General features: G+C 30.7%; 3 protein-coding genes across 5 annotated transcripts; 2 read left to right on the top strand and 1 right to left on the bottom strand.

The window, feature by feature from the left end:
- Nucleotides 1-1,016: 1,016 nt before the first annotated feature.
- On the bottom strand, nt 1,017-1,579 carry LOC120273942. The gene has a single exon (XM_039280693.1). The coding sequence runs from the start codon at nt 1,539-1,541 to the stop codon at nt 1,065-1,067; it is 477 nt and encodes a 158-aa protein (XP_039136627.1). The 5' UTR covers nt 1,542-1,579; the 3' UTR covers nt 1,017-1,064.
- A 5,877-nt stretch (nt 1,580-7,456) lies between these two features.
- On the top strand, nt 7,457-11,952 carry LOC120274004 (long chain acyl-CoA synthetase 1-like). 2 transcript variants are annotated; one of them, XM_039280748.1, is made up of 20 exons: nt 7,457-7,506; nt 7,837-7,998; nt 8,123-8,186; nt 8,272-8,361; nt 8,441-8,497; nt 8,578-8,626; nt 8,740-8,816; nt 8,899-8,938; nt 9,024-9,118; nt 9,482-9,649; nt 9,744-9,854; nt 9,948-10,035; nt 10,112-10,178; nt 10,258-10,333; nt 10,433-10,550; nt 10,692-10,937; nt 11,011-11,150; nt 11,228-11,410; nt 11,544-11,663; nt 11,750-11,952. In XM_039280748.1, exons 2-20 carry the CDS (start codon nt 7,853-7,855, stop codon nt 11,798-11,800), a joined length of 1,986 nt encoding a protein of 661 aa, XP_039136682.1. In that variant the 5' UTR covers nt 7,457-7,506; nt 7,837-7,852; the 3' UTR covers nt 11,801-11,952. The 2 variants fall into 2 exon arrangements, with proteins under 2 accessions (XP_039136682.1, XP_039136681.1); XM_039280747.1 differs by lacking the exon at nt 7,457-7,506 and having other exon boundaries at nt 7,534-7,998.
- A 1,144-nt stretch (nt 11,953-13,096) lies between these two features.
- Nucleotides 13,097-18,676, top strand: LOC120273910 (protein REDUCED WALL ACETYLATION 4-like). 2 transcript variants are annotated; one of them, XM_039280655.1, is made up of 16 exons: nt 13,097-13,215; nt 13,889-13,980; nt 14,310-14,450; nt 14,575-14,631; nt 14,715-14,787; nt 15,183-15,341; nt 15,890-16,039; nt 16,129-16,384; nt 16,464-16,585; nt 17,330-17,416; nt 17,499-17,587; nt 17,669-17,731; nt 17,876-17,932; nt 18,010-18,106; nt 18,200-18,358; nt 18,427-18,676. In XM_039280655.1, the coding sequence occupies exons 1-16, from the start codon at nt 13,183-13,185 to the stop codon at nt 18,439-18,441; spliced, it is 1,650 nt and encodes a 549-aa protein (XP_039136589.1). In that variant the 5' UTR covers nt 13,097-13,182; the 3' UTR covers nt 18,442-18,676. The 2 variants fall into 2 exon arrangements, with proteins under 2 accessions (XP_039136589.1, XP_039136590.1); XM_039280656.1 differs by having other exon boundaries at nt 14,316-14,450.
- The last annotated feature ends 146 nt before the right edge of the window (nt 18,677-18,822 follow it).

Consider the following 18,822-nt stretch of genomic DNA (forward strand, 5'->3'; position numbering starts at 1 on the left):
TTTGTTTTTATAGGAATTTCTTGCTGTTGATTTTTGGGTTAATTAACATAATTAACATCTAAGTATGTGTGATTAGTGGTTTTTTTAAAAAAGAAAAAAAAAACATGATTTATAAAGTGAAAGAGAGAATCAATTGCTTGTAAATAGGACAAGAAAAAAGAAAAGCATCATGGCCACCCTTCAAAAGGGAGATCACTAGTGCTCTTTTGTGTTGATGCTTAATTTTTTTTATAGAGTTGTCATGCATATATTGACCAAGAATGTGACACATATCGAGAATAATCTTGTTATTTTAGAGTGTTTTAATTAATCTTCTAACATATTCTAAAAATTCTAAATAATTTTTTTTACATTGTGAATGATTAATAATAGAAGAATAGATCTAGTGATATATTTTTTTGACTGTTTATCTTTATATATGTAAGATGATTAAAAATAAAATTATATACATAGTATATGAAGAGCTATTCAATGATTAATTAATTTATTTAATACATAAAACACAACTTTAGTCTTTAATAAGAAAAGTTTGGTTGTTCCTAAATAAATTGTCAATTCAAGAAAATAATTGTTAAGGACATTTCTTGTTCTCAAGAAGATCAACCAAATCCTCTCTTTTTCTAAGCTAACAGTTGGAAATAATTCTTTGCTTAAAAACATGGCTTTCCATATTTTCTCAAAATTATCTTAATTTTATTATCAACTTAACTAAAATCATACTCAAAGCAAGATAATAGTATTTTATTATCATACAAATTAATTATCACTGCCCATGTTTTTTTTTATTGTTGTATAAAACAAAAAAGAATAATTACCCCCTTAATCCAAACAGGAAAAGGAAAGAAGGACATTAAAATTAATAATTATTAAAATAACATAATTTTATAAGATCATGCAATTCAAAATATAAAAGCATTACATAGTAACACAAACACATACAACAACAACATGATCAACAAGAACTTCATCATGTCCTTGTGAATTATATATATATATATATATATATATATATTTTTAATTTTCTTCATGCATGCATCAGGATTAATATTTAAGATTAGTACTAATTAATTACTAATTGGTGGCTGTTGTTGTTCTTGTTCTTTCTTGTTCAAATCCTCCTGAAGCTCAAATGCAGAAGCAGGAAAGGTCCTAAAAAGTCCTGCAGAGGTCTTACAAACAAGCTTCTCATTGTGAGGTTCATCCAAAGAGATCTCATTCAAAGTGACCCAAAGAAGCAGCTCTTTAGTCTTAACACCAGTGAGCTTCTTGATCTTGCCTTTCTCCACAAAAGCAGTGATCTCTGGTGCATAAGACACCAACTTGCCAATCTTTTCAAAGCAATGCTCTATCTTCTTCTTTTGTTTCAGCCAAACAAACCCTGTTTCTTCTACATACCCACACTCTATTATGTCCTTCAATGGAAGCAGTCCTCTTGGCAGTCCTACTTCTTGTAACAAAAACTTGGACTTTTCTTGGCACTTCTCATCTCCATAGTAGTACTCTGCCTTTGCTTTCAGCTCTTCTGTGATCATGCCACTCATCTTTTTCTTATGATCAGTATCTTTTAGCTATATCTCATACTTTGCAGCACTTGAAGGGTTTATATATATAGCAAAGTCATTCATAAATGGCTTTAAAATATTCTTGTTGAATTGAATATACATGGCCTGCCAACCAAACCCTTAATTAATTAATGACCTTCACTTGTTTTCTGCATGCATGATCTTCATTATGGACATATCAATGTGTATTTTATGTTAATATCTAGGTGAAAATAAACACATTGCATGTATCACACTGTATAATTTTGAAAATAATATATAACCAAAAATGAACATTTAAAGACTTTAACTCTGTCTGTTGTATATACATATATGCTTTTATGTGAAAAAACTCAAAAAGGATGATGAGTTGAGTTAGTGTTAAAGATCATGTCATGTTCACTGAATGGGCTTTTCACTTGTTGTTCTTTAATTTGATAGTTTTTCACAAGAAAGAGAAAGAAAAAGTTATAAAGAGTAGTTGGTGAGATGTCAACCAAACTCTATTAATGTAATCTCTTTCACTAGTTTGAATATTGGCCCTATTGAATGGTGTCATTTGCATTGCACCCACTGGCATATATTTACTACTTATTTATGGGATTTTAAAGTTCTTGTCTTTTGCCCAACTAACAAGCAATGTTCATACATTTCAAACAAGAAACAAGAAAAAAATAAACAAGACAATGTTGCTACTATATTCTACAAAAATCAACCAATTAATGATCATTTTTCTTCTACCAACTTAGGATATAAAATGTTGACAAAATATGCCAACATATTTTTCACTTTATTTTTGCTTGAGAATTATGTGTATAAATATATATACACGCTTGATGATACTACAACAAGAGAGCTAGATTGAGAATTATTGTAAGAAAATGACAGTTAATTTGGTTTTGTAAAATGTATTTAATACGCCCTTTTTATTTATCCATTTTAACTAAATTATATGTATTAAAAAATTTGGTTGTAATCTAATATTTATAAAAATTATACTCTCTTCTTTTTTACTTGTCCATTTTAACTAAATTCACATAGATTAAGAAAACCAGTTAAAGTTAGTTGGTAATCTAAAATTTATAAAAAAAAAATTGAACTTCATCCGTTCATTTTTACTTGTCAGATTTAACTAATTCACACTGATTAAAAAAAAATGCTTGAAATTAGTTGATTACCTATATTTTATGAAAAATTCCATTACTACTTTCCAAAACTACCCATATCTAAAACCCCACTAAGTGGAGTATATGATTTAATACTTAATTGATTGTAATTTATCGAAAATTGTACAAGTACATTAAATTAAAAGGTAAATTTAGAAGAAAAAAATTATTTAATGCGACACAAAATTTCTAATGTGACAAGTAAAAAGGAACAAAGAAGAACTTCAAAACGTGACAAGTAAAAAAAATCGGAGGGAGTATTAACTTTCTAAAATACTCTTATTTAAAATATGATTTAATAAAGTGTGTAGTTTAATACTCCCTCCGTTTTTTTTATCTGTCATAAACCAATGTTCTTTTTTATCTGTCATTTTCTAACATAAAAAAGTATTTATTTTTTTTTCCAAAATTACCCTAACATTCTATTCAATTCTCTTCTTGGAATTAAATATGAGAGAGAAATGTGAAAATATAAATTAGGAGTACTTTTGGAAAGATAACAAACTTTTTATAAAAATTTATAAAATAACTAAATTTATTGGTATGTGAGATTCGGTTAACCACGATAGATAAAAAGGAACGGAGGGAGTATGATTTTATTGAAAGTTGTAGAAGTACATTGAATTGAATACTCTCTCTGTTCTTTTTTATTTGTCATATTTACCTAATTCACTTTGATTAAGAAAAGTTAGTTAGTTACCTATAAATATAAAAAATTCCATTACTTTTCAAAATTATCCCTATTTAAGACTCAACTAAATGGAGTATATGATTTAATGCTTAATTGATTGTGATTTATTGAACATTGTATAAGTACATTAAATCAAATGGTAAATTTGAAAAAAATACTATTTAATACTGCACAAAATTTCTAATATAACAAGTAAAAAGGAACAAAAAAGATCTAAAAAACATGACAAATAAAAAGGAACAGAAGGAGTATTCAACTACACATTTTTCTAAAGCATATTTTAAACAGAGGTAATTTTGAAAAATTAATGTAATTATTATAAATTTTACATTACCAACTAATTTTAACTAACCTTCTTAATTTGTGTAATTTAGTTAAGTGGACAAGTTAAAAGAACGAAAGGGAGTATAATTTAATAAAATACTCCCTCCGTTCCTTTTTATCTGTCATTTTTGAACATCAAGAAGCATTTATTATTTTTTTTTTCCAAAATTACCCAACTCGCTATTCAATTCTCTTCTATGGGTAATTTTGAAAAGATAACTAATTTTTTATTAAATTATATGAAATAACTAATTTTCTTAGTATGTGAGATTCGGTTATTCATGACAGATAAAAAAAAACGGATGGAGTATGTAATTGAATATAATTTATGACATTGAATATAAATAGTATGAAAAATAATATTTAATGCTGGCTTCATAAATTTTATGGACAAATAAAAAAACTAAAGAGGGGCAAGTAAAAAGGACCAGAGATATTATATGTTATCCATGCTTTTAAGAAGATTAATTGATCTTGCATGGCCATTAATTGTGATGTTAATTAATTAAGACAACTTTCATGCATAACGCATTCAACCACTAGCTAGGGTCCTGCTTGCTTCTTGTGAATCTCTCACCAACCTTATTTATTGTTGTTTATCAGTGACCAATAAATTATAAATGAGACACATTTCTTTGAAGATGAAAGAATCAAATTGATTAAGATATTGAACTTAATGGGAGATTAAGACATGGTTGAAAGTTAAGCTTAGATAAAAAGGTTAGTGAGAGATTCACATTGAGTTTTCATGCAGTTGATTGACGTGTTTACTTAAGTATGTATAACAACCGTTCTCTGTGCACTATTTATAAGTACAGTAAAAAGTGAGATGCACAGTATTTTAATCTAAACCAAAACTAAACCCAAATTAAACTAAACCCATCCCTAAACCAAAATTTCGTCTCACTGTTGCGCAATTAAAGTTACTGTGCTTCCCTGCGGACGTTCTACGAACGTCCCAGATGATGTTTACCATATATATATATATATATGTTAGCTTCTTTATCCTATGCAACTTGGTTACAAGCTTGCATGTGAGGCATCTTCATGCCATTAAATTTGTCCATTGAGAACTTCGAACTAGTGGTTGTATAGGGACAATGAACATGGTTACCCTTTCCCTTTTTTTATCTTACTTTTTTTTTTCAAAAAAATTACGTATATATATATATATATAATACACAAACACAAGCAAGTTACGATAAAATGATCTTTTATGAAATTTAGGTTTAATTTCTTTGGGGGTTCATTAATCATAATATCTTTCCCTGAAACTAATGTAGTTGAAGGTTAAGCTAGCTAGCTTGTCAAGAAATTGCATTAAATTAGATTGCAATTTAGAGATGGAGGACCATATTGTAGTTAACAATTAGATCTGGTTTAATTAATTGTTAATGAGATATTACAGAAAACAATCTCAGAAAATCCATACTACCATACCTATTCAATAAAAATAAAGACTCTTAACTCTTGGGATGTAACAATTAACGGTATAATTAATAATTTCATTTCATTATATTGTTAGTTGATTGTAAAGATAGGCCGACATTTATTTGATCTGGCTCATTAGCTTTTATTTCTTGTCACATCAATTAATTAATAATATATTTGTCTATATATCTACACAATACATTATAAAACATGATCCAATAAAGCAATTTTACTATATTAATATTCATACGAGTGATTAAAAAATAAAAGTTACATCGATGAACCATATTATATTACACTTGACTCAACATTTATATTATGATTATGTTGATGAGGTATTAATTAATAATGATACATATTATTTTTTAAAATATAATTAAGATATCAAATACAAATATTTTAATAATTAGTAATTAGTGTAACTAAAAAAAACACCTACTCCCTCCGTTCCTTTTTAGTTGTCACATCTAACTAATTCACACCGATTAAGAAAAATTGGTTAAAATTTATTGATTATCTATATTTTATAAAAAAAAATTATTACTTTCTAAAACTACCCCTATTTAAAACCCCACTAGTGAAGAATATAATTTAATGCTTAGTTGATTTTGATTTATTGAAAATTATATAAGTACATTAAATAAAATGGTAAATTTGAAAAAAAAATTATTAAATGCTGCACAAAGTTTCTAATGTGACAAGTAAAAAAGAACAGAAAAGAGCTCCAAAATATGACAACTTTAAAATAACAAAGGAGTATATATATATATATATATATATATATATATTATATAATGAATGAATTTGAACTTTATTCCTTAAAATCATTAAACCTAAAAATTTAGTTAGATCTCAAACATTAATATATGACTAGGTTAACAATAATTAAATTAAGTTTTTACGAATAACTAGGTTGAGATGGCAAGAATTAATGTTGCGTGGCTGTCTATCACTCACAATTAATGTGAGAAACTAAGGACACGCATGCATCTAAAAATTCTATATATATATATATATATATATATATATATATATATATATGAGAAAACACCAATTGTAGAAGTTCTGTAGTTGAGCACAGTAAATATGAAATTATAATTAATATTAATTAGAGTTTAATTAGATTAATTAGTTTTAGTTTTGATTTTTTTAGTTACTGTACGATTGAGATTTTTAGAAGATAGATGCTCTATATATATATAATATTCATATTGATAATTAATGAATAAATAAATATATAAATATGAATAAAGGTGCAATTAAGGATGATAGTTATGGATCGGGGAAAAATAGAATATGAAAGTGATAGGATCTTTTGTTTTTGTTTTGTTTTTGTTTTTTTTTTTTATTTATTGATAGCTATAAAATAATTAAATTTTTTGGACATCCCCAACCACCCCATTTATAAAGATTCTACTATTCGTAGATTCAAAGTTTTCAAAATCTTTAATCTTAATTACATAAATTTAATTTATGATTTAAATTGCTGTATTGCATGAATTTTAAATTTCAATTGATTTTTTTTCATTTTAAATTTTCAAAAAAAAAAACAAAAGAGCCAAATACACCGGCCATAGACTTATAACATATTTCTCAATATATATATACTCTCTCTGTTTCTTTTTAGTTAAGTTTTGGAGCTCTTTTATGTTTATTTTTACTTTTCATATTAAAAATTTTATGCAGTATTAAATAATGTTTTCTAAATTTACCGTTTAATTTAATATATTTGTACAATTTTCAATAAATCACAATCAACTAAATATTAAATCATATACTCTACTATTGAAATTTTAAATAGGGCCAGATTTGAAAATTAATTGAATTTTTTATAAAATATAGGTAATCAACTAACTTTAACCAACTTTTTTTAATCGTTATGAATTAGGTAAATGTGACAACTAAAAAATAACGGAAGGAGTATATAAGACAAAATGCACATTAACCTCGTAAAAAAATAATATATATCTAAATATTAGTATTATTAAAAAAAAATTTAGTGATGTTTTTTAATATATAAAGATTTGTTTAAATGACATAAATTTTTGAGTTGGAATGGCTTTATAAAAAATAATTAAAAAAAAAAAGTTTAGGTAACTGTTTAACTGAATTTGCCGCCAAAAAAAAAAAAAAAAAGCCTCTCTTTTTCTTTTTTTCTCTGTGATGGTGAAAATTTTTTAATTACTGTTTTCATTTATTGCAATGGCTACTTCAATACCAGCACAAATTGGACATCAAATTTTCATATCATTCCAACCACCAGAATAATACTTCAGGTTTGCTTTTTTGCTTTTGCCTATAAATTCATGCCAAATTTGTTGTAGCTCTCAAAATTTTCATTTTTTGGTTACCAGTAAGAAATTCTGCTGTTTCTGTTGTCTTTTCTCATTTATTTTGATGCAATATTATGATTTTTAAACCATTTTATTTGGTTGTTTGTTTCTTGAGTAGTTTAGGGTTGTGTTTTTTGAATTAAAATGTATTTCTTGATGGATTTTGTTCTTGAATTTATGGGCATGCTCTGTGGATGTTTGAATAGGAATCCATCCATCCCAATCATCAGTCTAAAACCCTAATTTTTTTTTTTTTTAACTTGATTTGGTGGAAGGTCATAGTTTGGGTTTTGACTCAATCTTCACAATTCTAGGGTTTTGGAAATTTGATTTTCTTTGCATAATCTCAGGTGAAAGGGAAGAAGGATGAAAAGCTTTACTTTTCAATCAGAAAGTGGAAAAATTGGGGAGAATGGGAAGCCATCAGTTGGTCCGGTTTATCGAAACATCTTAGCAAAAGATGGATTTCCACCATCAGATCCATTGATGAAAACCTCTTGGGATGTTTTCAGGCATCAATCATAGCTCTTGTTTGATTCTTGTGTTTTTACGGTTCAGGGTTTAGGGTTCAGGGTTTAACATTGTAGACAAGATGTTTGTTTTCTGTAAGAAAATCAAAGTATGGTTTTGATGCAGTGTTGCAGCAGAGAAGTATCATGGACATCGATTGCTCGGTTGGCGTGAATTCACTAATGGAAAGGTACTTTATCAAGACCATCTAATTTTTACCATACTTTGAAAGCTGAATTTTAGTTAAGTTCTTGATGTTCATCATTGTGTTGTAGGCCGGTCCTTATCTTTGGAAAACATACCGGCAAGTCTATAATGAAGTATTGAATGTTGGTTCCGCCTTAAAGCAACTTGGCGCTAAGAAGGTAAGATAAAGAAATAAAGTAGCCATACTCTTGATAATAATTTATGGAAATATTAATTGTAGTCTTTAATATGTTGTAGGGTTCTCGGATAGGAATTTATGGCACAAACTGTCCTCAGTGGATAGTTGCAATGGAGGTTGTTCACCGAATTTTTTTTTGCTGTGATTGGCTCTGTTTTAATTTGAATTGACAATTTTTGGACTTGATTGTTTGCAGGCTTGCAATGGATACAGCTTAATCTGTGTTCCCCTCTATGACACACTAGGTAAACCATTTAAAGATCTCTGTGTTTTGTTTCAGTTAAAGTGGGAATATTTTTCTGAAAAGCTAGATAAATTGTTTGGCATTTATGTTTTTTTTTTTTAATTATTATAACAGGATCGGGAGCTGTTGATTACATTATACAGCATGCTGAAATCGATTTTGTTTTTGTTCAAGATAAGAAAGTGAAAAATGTGAGAGCTTAGAAATTTTTTACTATGTGCTCTTCATTCTGTGTGGTTTCAGTTTGATGTTAATATAAACCATTTTGTGTAGATTTTGTCACCTGGTTGCAATTCTGTCCAACAACTGAAAGGTGAGAACTAATTGTCTCGAGCATTTAATCTCGTCTCTGGTTTGAACTATTTCCGATAACATTTTGGTGTCCTCATTTATTACAGCATTGATTTCATTTACTTCGGTAACAAAGGAGGAGAGTGCTGATGCTGCCAACTGTGGAATTAAAGCGTACTCCTGGAATGATTTTCTTCAGATGGTTAGTCTTCTTTTCACTGACAATTTAGCTTTTTTCTTGATAATATAATGATGAAAGGTTTTCATATACTTAAGAGTGAATTCATTGTGGCATTTTTATTTATCTGATCTTTAGCTTTTTCTTGATAACATAATGATGAAAGTTTTTCATATACTTAAGAGTGAATTCATTGTGGCATTTTTATTTATCTGATCTTTAGCTTTTGTTTTCACTTTTACACTATGTATTGAATCAAGTTGAACCCTTTGTAGCATGCTGAGAGAATGCATGAATTTACTAAGGAATCCTGCTTAATTTCAAGCTAAACCTGCTTCTTTGGTTCAATGATTTAATATGAGAACTCGAATGTTGAACTCTTATCAGGGAAAGGACAATCCATTCGATCCTCTTCCTCCTCAGCCACTGGATATTTGCTCAATAATTTATACAAGTGGAACAAGCGGAACTCCTAAGGGTGTTATCCTAACTCATGAAAGCCATGCAAATTATGTAAGAGGTGTCGATCTATATATGGAACAGTTTGAAGACAAGGTAAAGACTTGTGCCTCTAAAATCTATATATATATATATATATATATGTATATGTTTGTGGAGTGGTTCTTTCTTATTCTTGGATCATTTACAGATGACAGCGGATGATATTTTTCTCTCATTCCTTCCTCTTGCTCATATACTTGACCGAATGATTGAGGAATACTTCTTCCACAAAGGTGCATCTGTCGGATATTATCAAGGGGTATTGCGCAATGCCTTACCTTTTATTTTCAAAGCTTGATTTTGTATTTTCATTATGGTAAACATTTCTTTTCTGATGCATGTACTTCCTAAGGACATTAATGCATTAAGGGAAGATCTCATGGAGTTAAAACCAACATTTTTCGTCGGTGTTCCTCGAGTTTTTGAAAGAGTTCATGAAGGTATTTGCATATTATATGAACTCATAAACATCCAAATATCACCCATGTGATGATGATCTTGATATATGGATTTCAGGCATTCTAAAAGCATTGCAAGAACAAAGACCAACGCGAAGAATGATTTTTAACCTTCTGTACAAACAGTAAGTTTCTGCACCTTCTATTTGCTTTCTGAGAATTATAATCAATGGTTCGATACACTCACTCTTTGTCACTTTTCAGCAAACTATTCTGGATGAAATCAGGTTATACACACAAAACTGCCTCACCTTTTGCCGATTTTCTAGCCTTTGGGAAGGTTTACTTTGCTTCCAGTTGATCAGTCATTTCTGTTTGCTTGAAAATTTTCTTTCTTCTTACTAGTTGTCTTTTCATGTTTGATTTTGTCTGATTTAAGGTCAATGCTAGGCTTGGAGGCCGAGTTCGGCTGATGATAAGCGGGGGTGCCCCATTGAACACCGAGATTGAGGAATTCATGAGAGTTACTACTTGTGCTTACTTCGGCCAAGGCTATGGTGAGCATTTGTGGAAAAATAAGCGGGAAATGCAATTGAATTTGTTCGGTTAATATTCGCTGTTCTTCATGTTCTGTCAGAGCTATTGTTTGCTTTAATGACGACCGGAAACTAATAGTATTTACTAATTGTTTGTTTCAGGCTTGACAGAAACATGCGGACTTAGTGCAATTGGAATGCCAGATGATCTTTCCATGGTTGGAACCGTCGGTATTCCATGGGTATATACTGAGCTACGCCTGGAAGAAGTACCCGAAATGGGGTATAATCCTTTCGAAGTTCCTTCAAGAGGCGAAATTTGCATCAGAGGAAAAACTCTCTTCTCTGGATATTATAAGGAACCTGAGCTGACAAAAGAATCGATCATCGATGGCTGGTTCCATACAGGTAAAGGACTGACAAATTTAAAGATAAATGCATCAAATACATCGTTATTTTTACATTCTCTTGTTTTCTGCAGGAGATATTGGAGAAATGAGCCCCGAAGGTGTCTTAAAGATCATTGACAGGAAGAAGAACATATTTAAACTTTCTCAAGGGGAGTATGTTGCCGGTGAATATCTAGAGAAAGTATATGGTTTCGCACCGATTGTTGAAGACGTACGTATTCTCATGCTTCGAATTCATGCCATATATATATCAACTATCTGTAATAATAATGTACCATCTATTATTAGTTATGGGTTTACGGGGATAGCCTAAAATCGATGCTAGTAGCAGTCGTCGCACCTCATGAGGATAACACTAAAAGATGGGCCAAAGTAAATGGGCATGTTGGTTCTTTCGCCGAGCTTTGCTTACTCAATGAGCTAAAAGCATACATTCTCAGTGAACTGAAGCAAATTGCCCAAAAGAATGAGGTAACTAACTCCCTGATCTTTCAGAATTATTTCTGCAATCAAACAGTTCTTGTATCTGCAAAACAAATTACTGCATTATCTCAATCTCTTTTTAGATTCTAAGTTTTGAATTATTTGTAATATTAATTAACAGTTGAGAGGATTTGAGTACATAAGAGGTGTTGTAGTTGATCCTAGACCTTTCGACATTGAAAGAGAACTAGTAACTCCTACAATGAAGAAGAGAAGGCCACAAATGCTCAAATATTATCAGGTGATGAACACTGTTAATTCAACTCTGCTTCTTAAATTATTTTGAATGCTCACTTACTGCATTTGTTTAATTTATATATTTTGCAGACCGATATCGATAAAGTGTACAAGAGTCTTGCAGAAGAGAAAAAAAAATAAGAACATGATCAATGGCTCATTGGATTGATGGTCTGTAATTTTTAGTTTCTTCAGTGAATTCAGTTTGTGTATAATAATTCCTTCAATGTTATTGTTGTAACTCTGTTATTTGTTAATCTTGTTTTATATTAAAGTTCACTTGGATTTCAATCTCTTCTATCTATATAAAGATACATATTAGTAGCCAGAAGGTTAATAGCCACCTGCATTGGCCCTATTATGAAAAGCACAGTGTGAGACATTCAAGTGTCTCAAGTCTCAATAATCCGGTTATGGGTTCGGATTTGTTTCTGGTATTCAATGTCACCGGGTGGAAGTGCATATGCTGGATTCAAAGTTGATTTATGACTGGTGCATATGCCTCTTTGAAAAGATACTTCTTTCGTTCCTTTTTATCTGTCGTGGTTAACTGAATCTCATGTACTAAGAAATTTAGTTAAGAAATTTAGTTGTTTCACAAAATTTTATAAAAAACTAGTTCTCTTTCCAAAATTAGCTTTAATTTATATTTTCACATTTCTCTCTTATATTTAACTCCAAAAAAAAATTGGATAGAGTGTTATGGGTAATTTTGGGAAAAAATAATAAATGTTTCGGAGGGAGGGAGTACATATAACTAAATTCAACTATTTAAATAATATAATAAATTTAAAAATAATTTAGTGTAACTAATTTTGAGAAATATGACATAATTATATAATAAAAGTGATATTTAAAACATGACTAATATAAGTCAATGAGTTGGTTTAGAAACTTTTCAGAAAAAAAATTTAAATATAATAAAAGTTGAAGATGTTAGCTTATAGCCTTATTCATTTGTTTGTGTTAATTAAAAGAAAACAATAAAAATTTTAGAGCTTAAATTTATTTTGTAAAATAATCTTTAGTGTTTCAAAGAAATATATTATATATAATTTTAGCTTAGACTAAAATAAATGTTAATATTTTGGGGAAAAAAATATAATCATACCTTTTTTTAAATTTTTAAATTTTTTTTTAAAATTTTTTAAAGGCATAAAATCCACAGCGGCAATTCACTGAATTCAGTAATTGTGACGCTATATGACCTGTCTCTGAGCACATATCAAACTCACATAAAAACCACACCAAACTCCAATGGCCACAAATCATAAGCTCATCCTCGATTCATACCGTCCATTCGTATGAGTCCCAAAAAGAGTCAAGTTTCTCGGTGCCGTTAAATCCCCACTTTGAACACTCTCAAACGCTACTCTTCTCCATCTTCTTTAAAACCAAAAACGCGCTTCATAATAAAGTTCGTTTAATCCCTCAATTTGTTTTAGGGTTTGTTCTCAGATCTGGATCATGCTTGTGGATTTGGGTCTCAATTTTGATTAGGTTTATTCCAATTGTTTTCGTAAATGGAGATCTCGAAGCCTGTCACTCCTGGCCAGGTTTGCGAATTTCTAAGTTTAAAGCTTTCTTTTTTGATAAAATTTAAAGTTTTTTTTTTTTTTGATAGAAATGGTTTTCCTTGTTCTGGTTTATGGATTTTGTCTCTTTGAGGTTTTGTTTGATCTGCATTACTTAGAATTGACTGGGATTTGAGTTCAAAATTTCGTTTTTATAAAAATTTTGTTAGGAAATGAGAATTTTCTTGTTTTATCCTTTTTCTTAAGAAAAAATTAAGATAGAGTTGAGGTTTTAGTTTGCATTTTGGTATTGGAAGTTACAATGGATCATACAAGTGTTTTTTTTCGATTCAGATGGTTGGTACTAGTATGATCTAGTTCATAAGCAATCTAAGCTTGTTATTTGCTTGATTTTTCTGGTTTTTTTGGTAACGAAGTTAGGATTTTGTTTAGAGTTTGGATGTTCTGATGAACAATAAGGGTAGAGGTGAGTGTCGGTGAAAATGATTGGTATCAGTATGATTTAATACATATCATTATTTGGGTGGCGGTCCTTTGATTTCACTAGAATTTAGAGAAGGGAGGGATGGAAGATTGTTGATTGATGAGGCAATGGTGTCCTTTTTTCCCCTTATTTGCTAGATTTTTTTTTTTTATTTAGGATTTCTACCTTCTGGTTTTCAACTAATATGTGGTTCGTATGAATTTGGGGCAGGTTTCTTGTCTGCTTGGATTTATTCCTTTGTTTTTAGCATGGCTTTATTCAGAGTTATTGGAACACAGAAAGAAGTCAGCTTCTTTGAAAAGGTGAGTTATTTTATTTAATGTGTATGTGATAATGCTGAATAGCTGTCTGATCTCTGAGTAGTGAAATTATACCTAAAAGTTCTGTTTAATGTAATTTATTCTATTTATTAATGCAATTATTCAAAGGCACTCACTTGATAATTTCATGGGTTATACATGTTTGGTACAGTGAAAGGTCAATTAGCAGATAGGCTGCCATTTAACAGTTTGGGCATGGTAATCGGGTCTTCTATAAATGAAAAGAAGATAATAATGTAGTAAATATGTTGGTTGCGTACATTTTGTAACATAAGTATCTATTTGTTTTTAAGCTCAATCTTTTACTTTAGTGACAGGGACTCGAGTATTAATTTGGTTGTCTTGGACAATATTTCCAATAAAGAAGATGAGAATGCTCGATTACTTGAAGCAGGCATTCAAGTAGCATCTCCAGAAGCTCATAATTCATATGCAACACCAAGCCTTGTCAGGTTTGTAGCATAATACAACTGATTTTCTAGTATCACTTTCTGAGCATCATATTGTTGTCTTCCATCAAGAATGCTTATCTTCCATTGTTAAGTAGTAAATGTACATGATTTTTGGAGATCTCAGATTTTTCCTGATGGATGAAGCCTTCTTACTTGAGAATCGGTTGACATTGAGAGCCATGTAAGTAAATTCCCCTTGCAAATTAATACATATTAGTAATGGTTACATTGCCTTGGCCTGCTCACTGATCACCTCACTTTTAGATCTGAATTTGGTGCTTATTTGGTGTACTACTACATATGCGATCGCACAGATTTGCTTGGTGAATCAAAAAAGGTATCTAAGTTAATGGCACTCTATCTTACATTCTATAAACTTTACGCTATGATTCTAATGCAATCTTACGTTTTTCTTTCTGGGTAATCATAGCCTTGTTGATCATAAGATGTAAAGTTTACTCATAGAAAATAAAGCAAGTGGTATTGAATTTTAAACACATTGTTGATGTTTGCCATTTTTAAGTTCTTCAGATGTTATTACAATTCACATTCCTAACCATTATGTCATATTAGCCACAATCCTATCCATTGTGATATGGATGTACCTATGCCATTATTCTTGTCACATCTAGCTTGCGCAAAAAATGTTCTTTCGTCATTATTCCTGAAAAAAAGTATATTCTAAGTCAATGTAATTTTTTTATATCTCTGACTACTATGTTTTAATTGCAGAGTTACAACCGAGATCTCTTTCTATTTCTCTACTCCCTTCTCATTCTTGTTGCGGCTGTGACCTCTTTTAAGGTCCACCATGATAAGTCACCGTTCTCTGGAAAGTCCGTGCTTTATCTGAATAGACATCAAACAGAAGAATGGAAAGGATGGATGCAGGTTTGTTAGTCATATAACATGTATTGTCTTTTAACTGGGAAAACTTACTATTAATTTTGCAACCCAACTTGTTTTATATATGAATACTACTAATTCAGTTTCCTTTTTCAGTATATGGTCAATACACAAAATACCACAAGGTTTTATATTCAATCATTGTTCATGTTACATTCTATATTTCTATGATTTAATCATACTATTTACTGTTACATTAACCTTTGAATTTGTTGCATCTTTTGATTTTAAAATTTATCTAATGGCATTGATGAATGTGGTCTAATTTGAAGTTAATTCACAATCTTCCTGGCCAGTTTTGGTATTCCATTATATGTTTTCTAGCATATGCCAAACCCAAAATGTACAGAAGTGACAGTGGAAAGGAATTCAGTCTTGCTTTAAAAGGTCCATTGACCAATCAATACTTTTTCATATAATTTAGTTATCTATTGGTAATATTATTGTGTGAACCCTTGTCCTCTCTTACTGAAGTTGGCCCACTTGTGATAACTTATCATCTCTCATGTTGTTAAATTTTCATTATCTTTCAGGTGTTGTTTCTGATGTACCATTATTTCAATGCAAAAGAAATCTACAACGCAATTCGTGTATTTATAGCTGCTTATGTATGGATGACGGGATTTGGCAACTTCTCTTATTACTATGTCCGGAAGGATTTCAGCCTTGCTCGATTTGCCCAGGTAACTGTACCCTTCTCTGTTAATGTCCCATTTCTTATTTCATAAATCTAACCGTTCAGTGCTTTACAAATTTCTATCATGTTTGGCAGATGATGTGGCGCCTCAACTTTTTCGTTGCCTTTTGTTGTATTGTTCTTAATAATGACTATACGTTATATTACATTTGCCCCATGCATACTCTTTTCACCCTTATGGTCTATGGTGCATTGGGACTTCTAAACAAATACAATGAGCTTGGATCAGTGATTGCAATAAAGATAGCCGCCTGTTTTCTGGTTGTTATTCTTATTTGGGAGGTCCCTAATGTCTTTGACATATTATGGAGCCCGTTTACATTCCTTCTAGGTTGGTATATTTTTTAAGCCATTTCCATGTCTTCAACAACCTTTTCTGCTTCTTTTATGACTCAACACAATCAACACAGGGTACAACGACCCGGATCCTTCAAAACCAAAACTGCCCCGCTTGCATGAATGGCACTTCCGATCAGGTCTTGACCGCTATATTTGGATCATTGGAATGATATATGCCTACTACCATCCAACTGTAAGAAATTGAATTTGTTCTCAATTTTATTTTTGTAATTCATGCAGAAGCTGATCCACTGATAATGGTTTTTCCTATTCATATTTATTTTGCAAGGTTTGCATATGGTGTGCACTGTTATGTTGATTTTTTTTTCCTTTTTTTCCTTTTATAAGCATTCTTGCACATGGATTAAACATTGGGAAGCAAATTCGGGAAATTTTAACTGAGGTTTTCTTCTAGAACACTCTTTCTTGCCTCTGTTTCCTTCTGTTGTGAGCAATGATCATTAATGGAGGGTGCCTTGTATTCAACTATTATATCTTTCCTTGATTTTGTTTTTATACACATGTTTTTCTGAATGATTTTCTTCAGTTTCATTATCAATCAAGCTGATACTTTTGAATTCTCTTTTTATTTCCTCTGTTATTTATATTATTTGTTTTATTATTTTTTTTAATGAAACATAATCTTCATGAATGCCATATTTAACAATACAAACTTCACGAGTGGTCCCTTTTGTATATCCAATAAATGGTTCTTCAAAGTTCAAACTAGTCCCTCTTACAAAGATGACTTCTCCAAATCTTACTACCCATCCAGGATGTTAACATCAGGTCTATTGCTTCTTTGTTGGGCTTCATGACTAAGACAATTCTGGGTTGACTAAATCGTTGGGTGTGTGTGTGTGGTTTCACTGGTATTTTTTATCATGCAACACATGATTGGTGGTGTTTGATAAATTTAGCATACATGCTGATTCAGGTGGAGAAGTGGATGGAAAAACTAGAAGAAACCGAAGCTAGAAAAAGAATATCAATTAAGACCCTCGCCTTATCAATTTCTCTATTGGTAATTTCTTTGTTTGTAGCAATTTATATTGCATGTAACTTGTGTCAAATTTTCATGTCCCACCATTTATTCTAAATACCAGGTTGGCTACCTATGGTTTGAGTACATCTACAAGCTTGACAAGATTACCTACAATAAATTTCATCCCTATACATCATGGATCCCGATAACGTACAAATTTTAATAGTTTATCCAGTTACACTTACGCATTTTTTCTGTTAAGTGCTGACATTTAATTTAATGCAAAACCAGTGTCTACATTTGCTTGCGGAACCTTACCCAGCAGTTCCGAAACTGTTCCCTGACCCTCTTTGCGTAAGTTTTCTGCTTTGATAGGCTTAGATTCTTCCCATTTCTCATTTTAAAAATTTGTTCTTTTGTTTCTCATTTTAAAAATTTGTTCTTTTGTTGCTTTACTACAGTATCTAACTCAAATGTACGTACTTATCCTTTAATTAGATGGCTTGGAAAGATAACACTGGAGACATACATATCACAAATCCACATATGGCTTAGGTGTGCTTACCATCTCACTTCTTTATATAGAATTCACTGATTTAGAATTTATGTACTCTCTATCTGAATATTTACAGATCAGGAGTGCCCGATGGACAACCTCGATTGCTATTATCTTTGATCCCGAACTACCCATTGATGAACTTCATGCTCGTTACAGCCATATACATTGCGGTCTGTGTGATTAGAAACCACTGGTCATTCACATTTCACATAATAATGTGAAGGTGTTCTGATTGTATATTTGAATGTATATTCGCCTTACAGGTTTCACACAGACTTTTTGAACTGACAAACACACTCAAGACGGTGTTCGTACCAAGCCGAGACAATAAGCGCCTAGTGCATAACATAGCCATGGCATCCGTCATAGCTGTTGCTTTGTACTCCTTGGCATTTGTCCTCCTTAATGGTCCGAGGATGATCGTAAGTGCCTACCATCCTTATAAATCAATAAAATGAAATCTAGAAGAACTTAACTGTGTGTTTTGCAGCAGGTGAACTTCTGATCAATATGTATATTCAAATGAAGAAGAAATGCAGGCAAAGAAAAGATGGCTTGCATTTTTGGCTTGGAGAAATGAGATATAAAACACGTTTTTTTTTTTATTATTGTATAAATTATTATAAAGGTGACTGAAATTGATGCTGGAAAGTGCCTTCAATGGTGGTCCATAAATTTACATCAAAAACTTATTATTGTCCATGTTTAATGGTGGGAATCAAATTGTAAATTTCTATAAACTGAGAGCTATTGTTAAACCAAAGAAATCCATAATTTTGAGATAATAATTAGCATTAATGCATTTCGGATTCTGAAACTCTTTACTCAAATGTTACTTTGTAGCCTGTGGGTTGTGGTAGACTGGTAGTAATGGATGGATTTTACC

The sequence above is a fragment of the Dioscorea cayenensis genome, chromosome 12, assembly GCF_009730915.1.
Source record: "Dioscorea cayenensis subsp. rotundata cultivar TDr96_F1 chromosome 12, TDr96_F1_v2_PseudoChromosome.rev07_lg8_w22 25.fasta, whole genome shotgun sequence".
Classification (NCBI taxonomy): domain Eukaryota; kingdom Viridiplantae; phylum Streptophyta; class Magnoliopsida; order Dioscoreales; family Dioscoreaceae; genus Dioscorea; species Dioscorea cayenensis.

Coding starts and splice junctions, on each gene's coding strand:
- LOC120274004 (XM_039280748.1), top strand. CDS start 7,853: ATGAAAAGCTTTACTTTTCAATCAGAAAGTGGAAAAATTGGGGAGAAT. Junction 8,817..8,898: donor AAGATAAGAAAGTGAAAAAT/GTGAGAGCTTAG, acceptor CATTTTGTGTAG/ATTTTGTCACCTGGTTGCAA. Junction 10,179..10,257: donor TTTAACCTTCTGTACAAACA/GTAAGTTTCTGC, acceptor GTCACTTTTCAG/CAAACTATTCTGGATGAAAT.
- LOC120273942 (XM_039280693.1), bottom strand. CDS start 1,541: ATGAGTGGCATGATCACAGAAGAGCTGAAAGCAAAGGCAGAGTACTAC.
- LOC120273910 (XM_039280655.1), top strand. CDS start 13,183: ATGGAGATCTCGAAGCCTGTCACTCCTGGCCAG. Junction 17,732..17,875: donor TGTTCCCTGACCCTCTTTGC/GTAAGTTTTCTG, acceptor TCCTTTAATTAG/ATGGCTTGGAAAGATAACAC. Junction 18,107..18,199: donor TTACAGCCATATACATTGCG/GTCTGTGTGATT, acceptor TTCGCCTTACAG/GTTTCACACAGACTTTTTGA.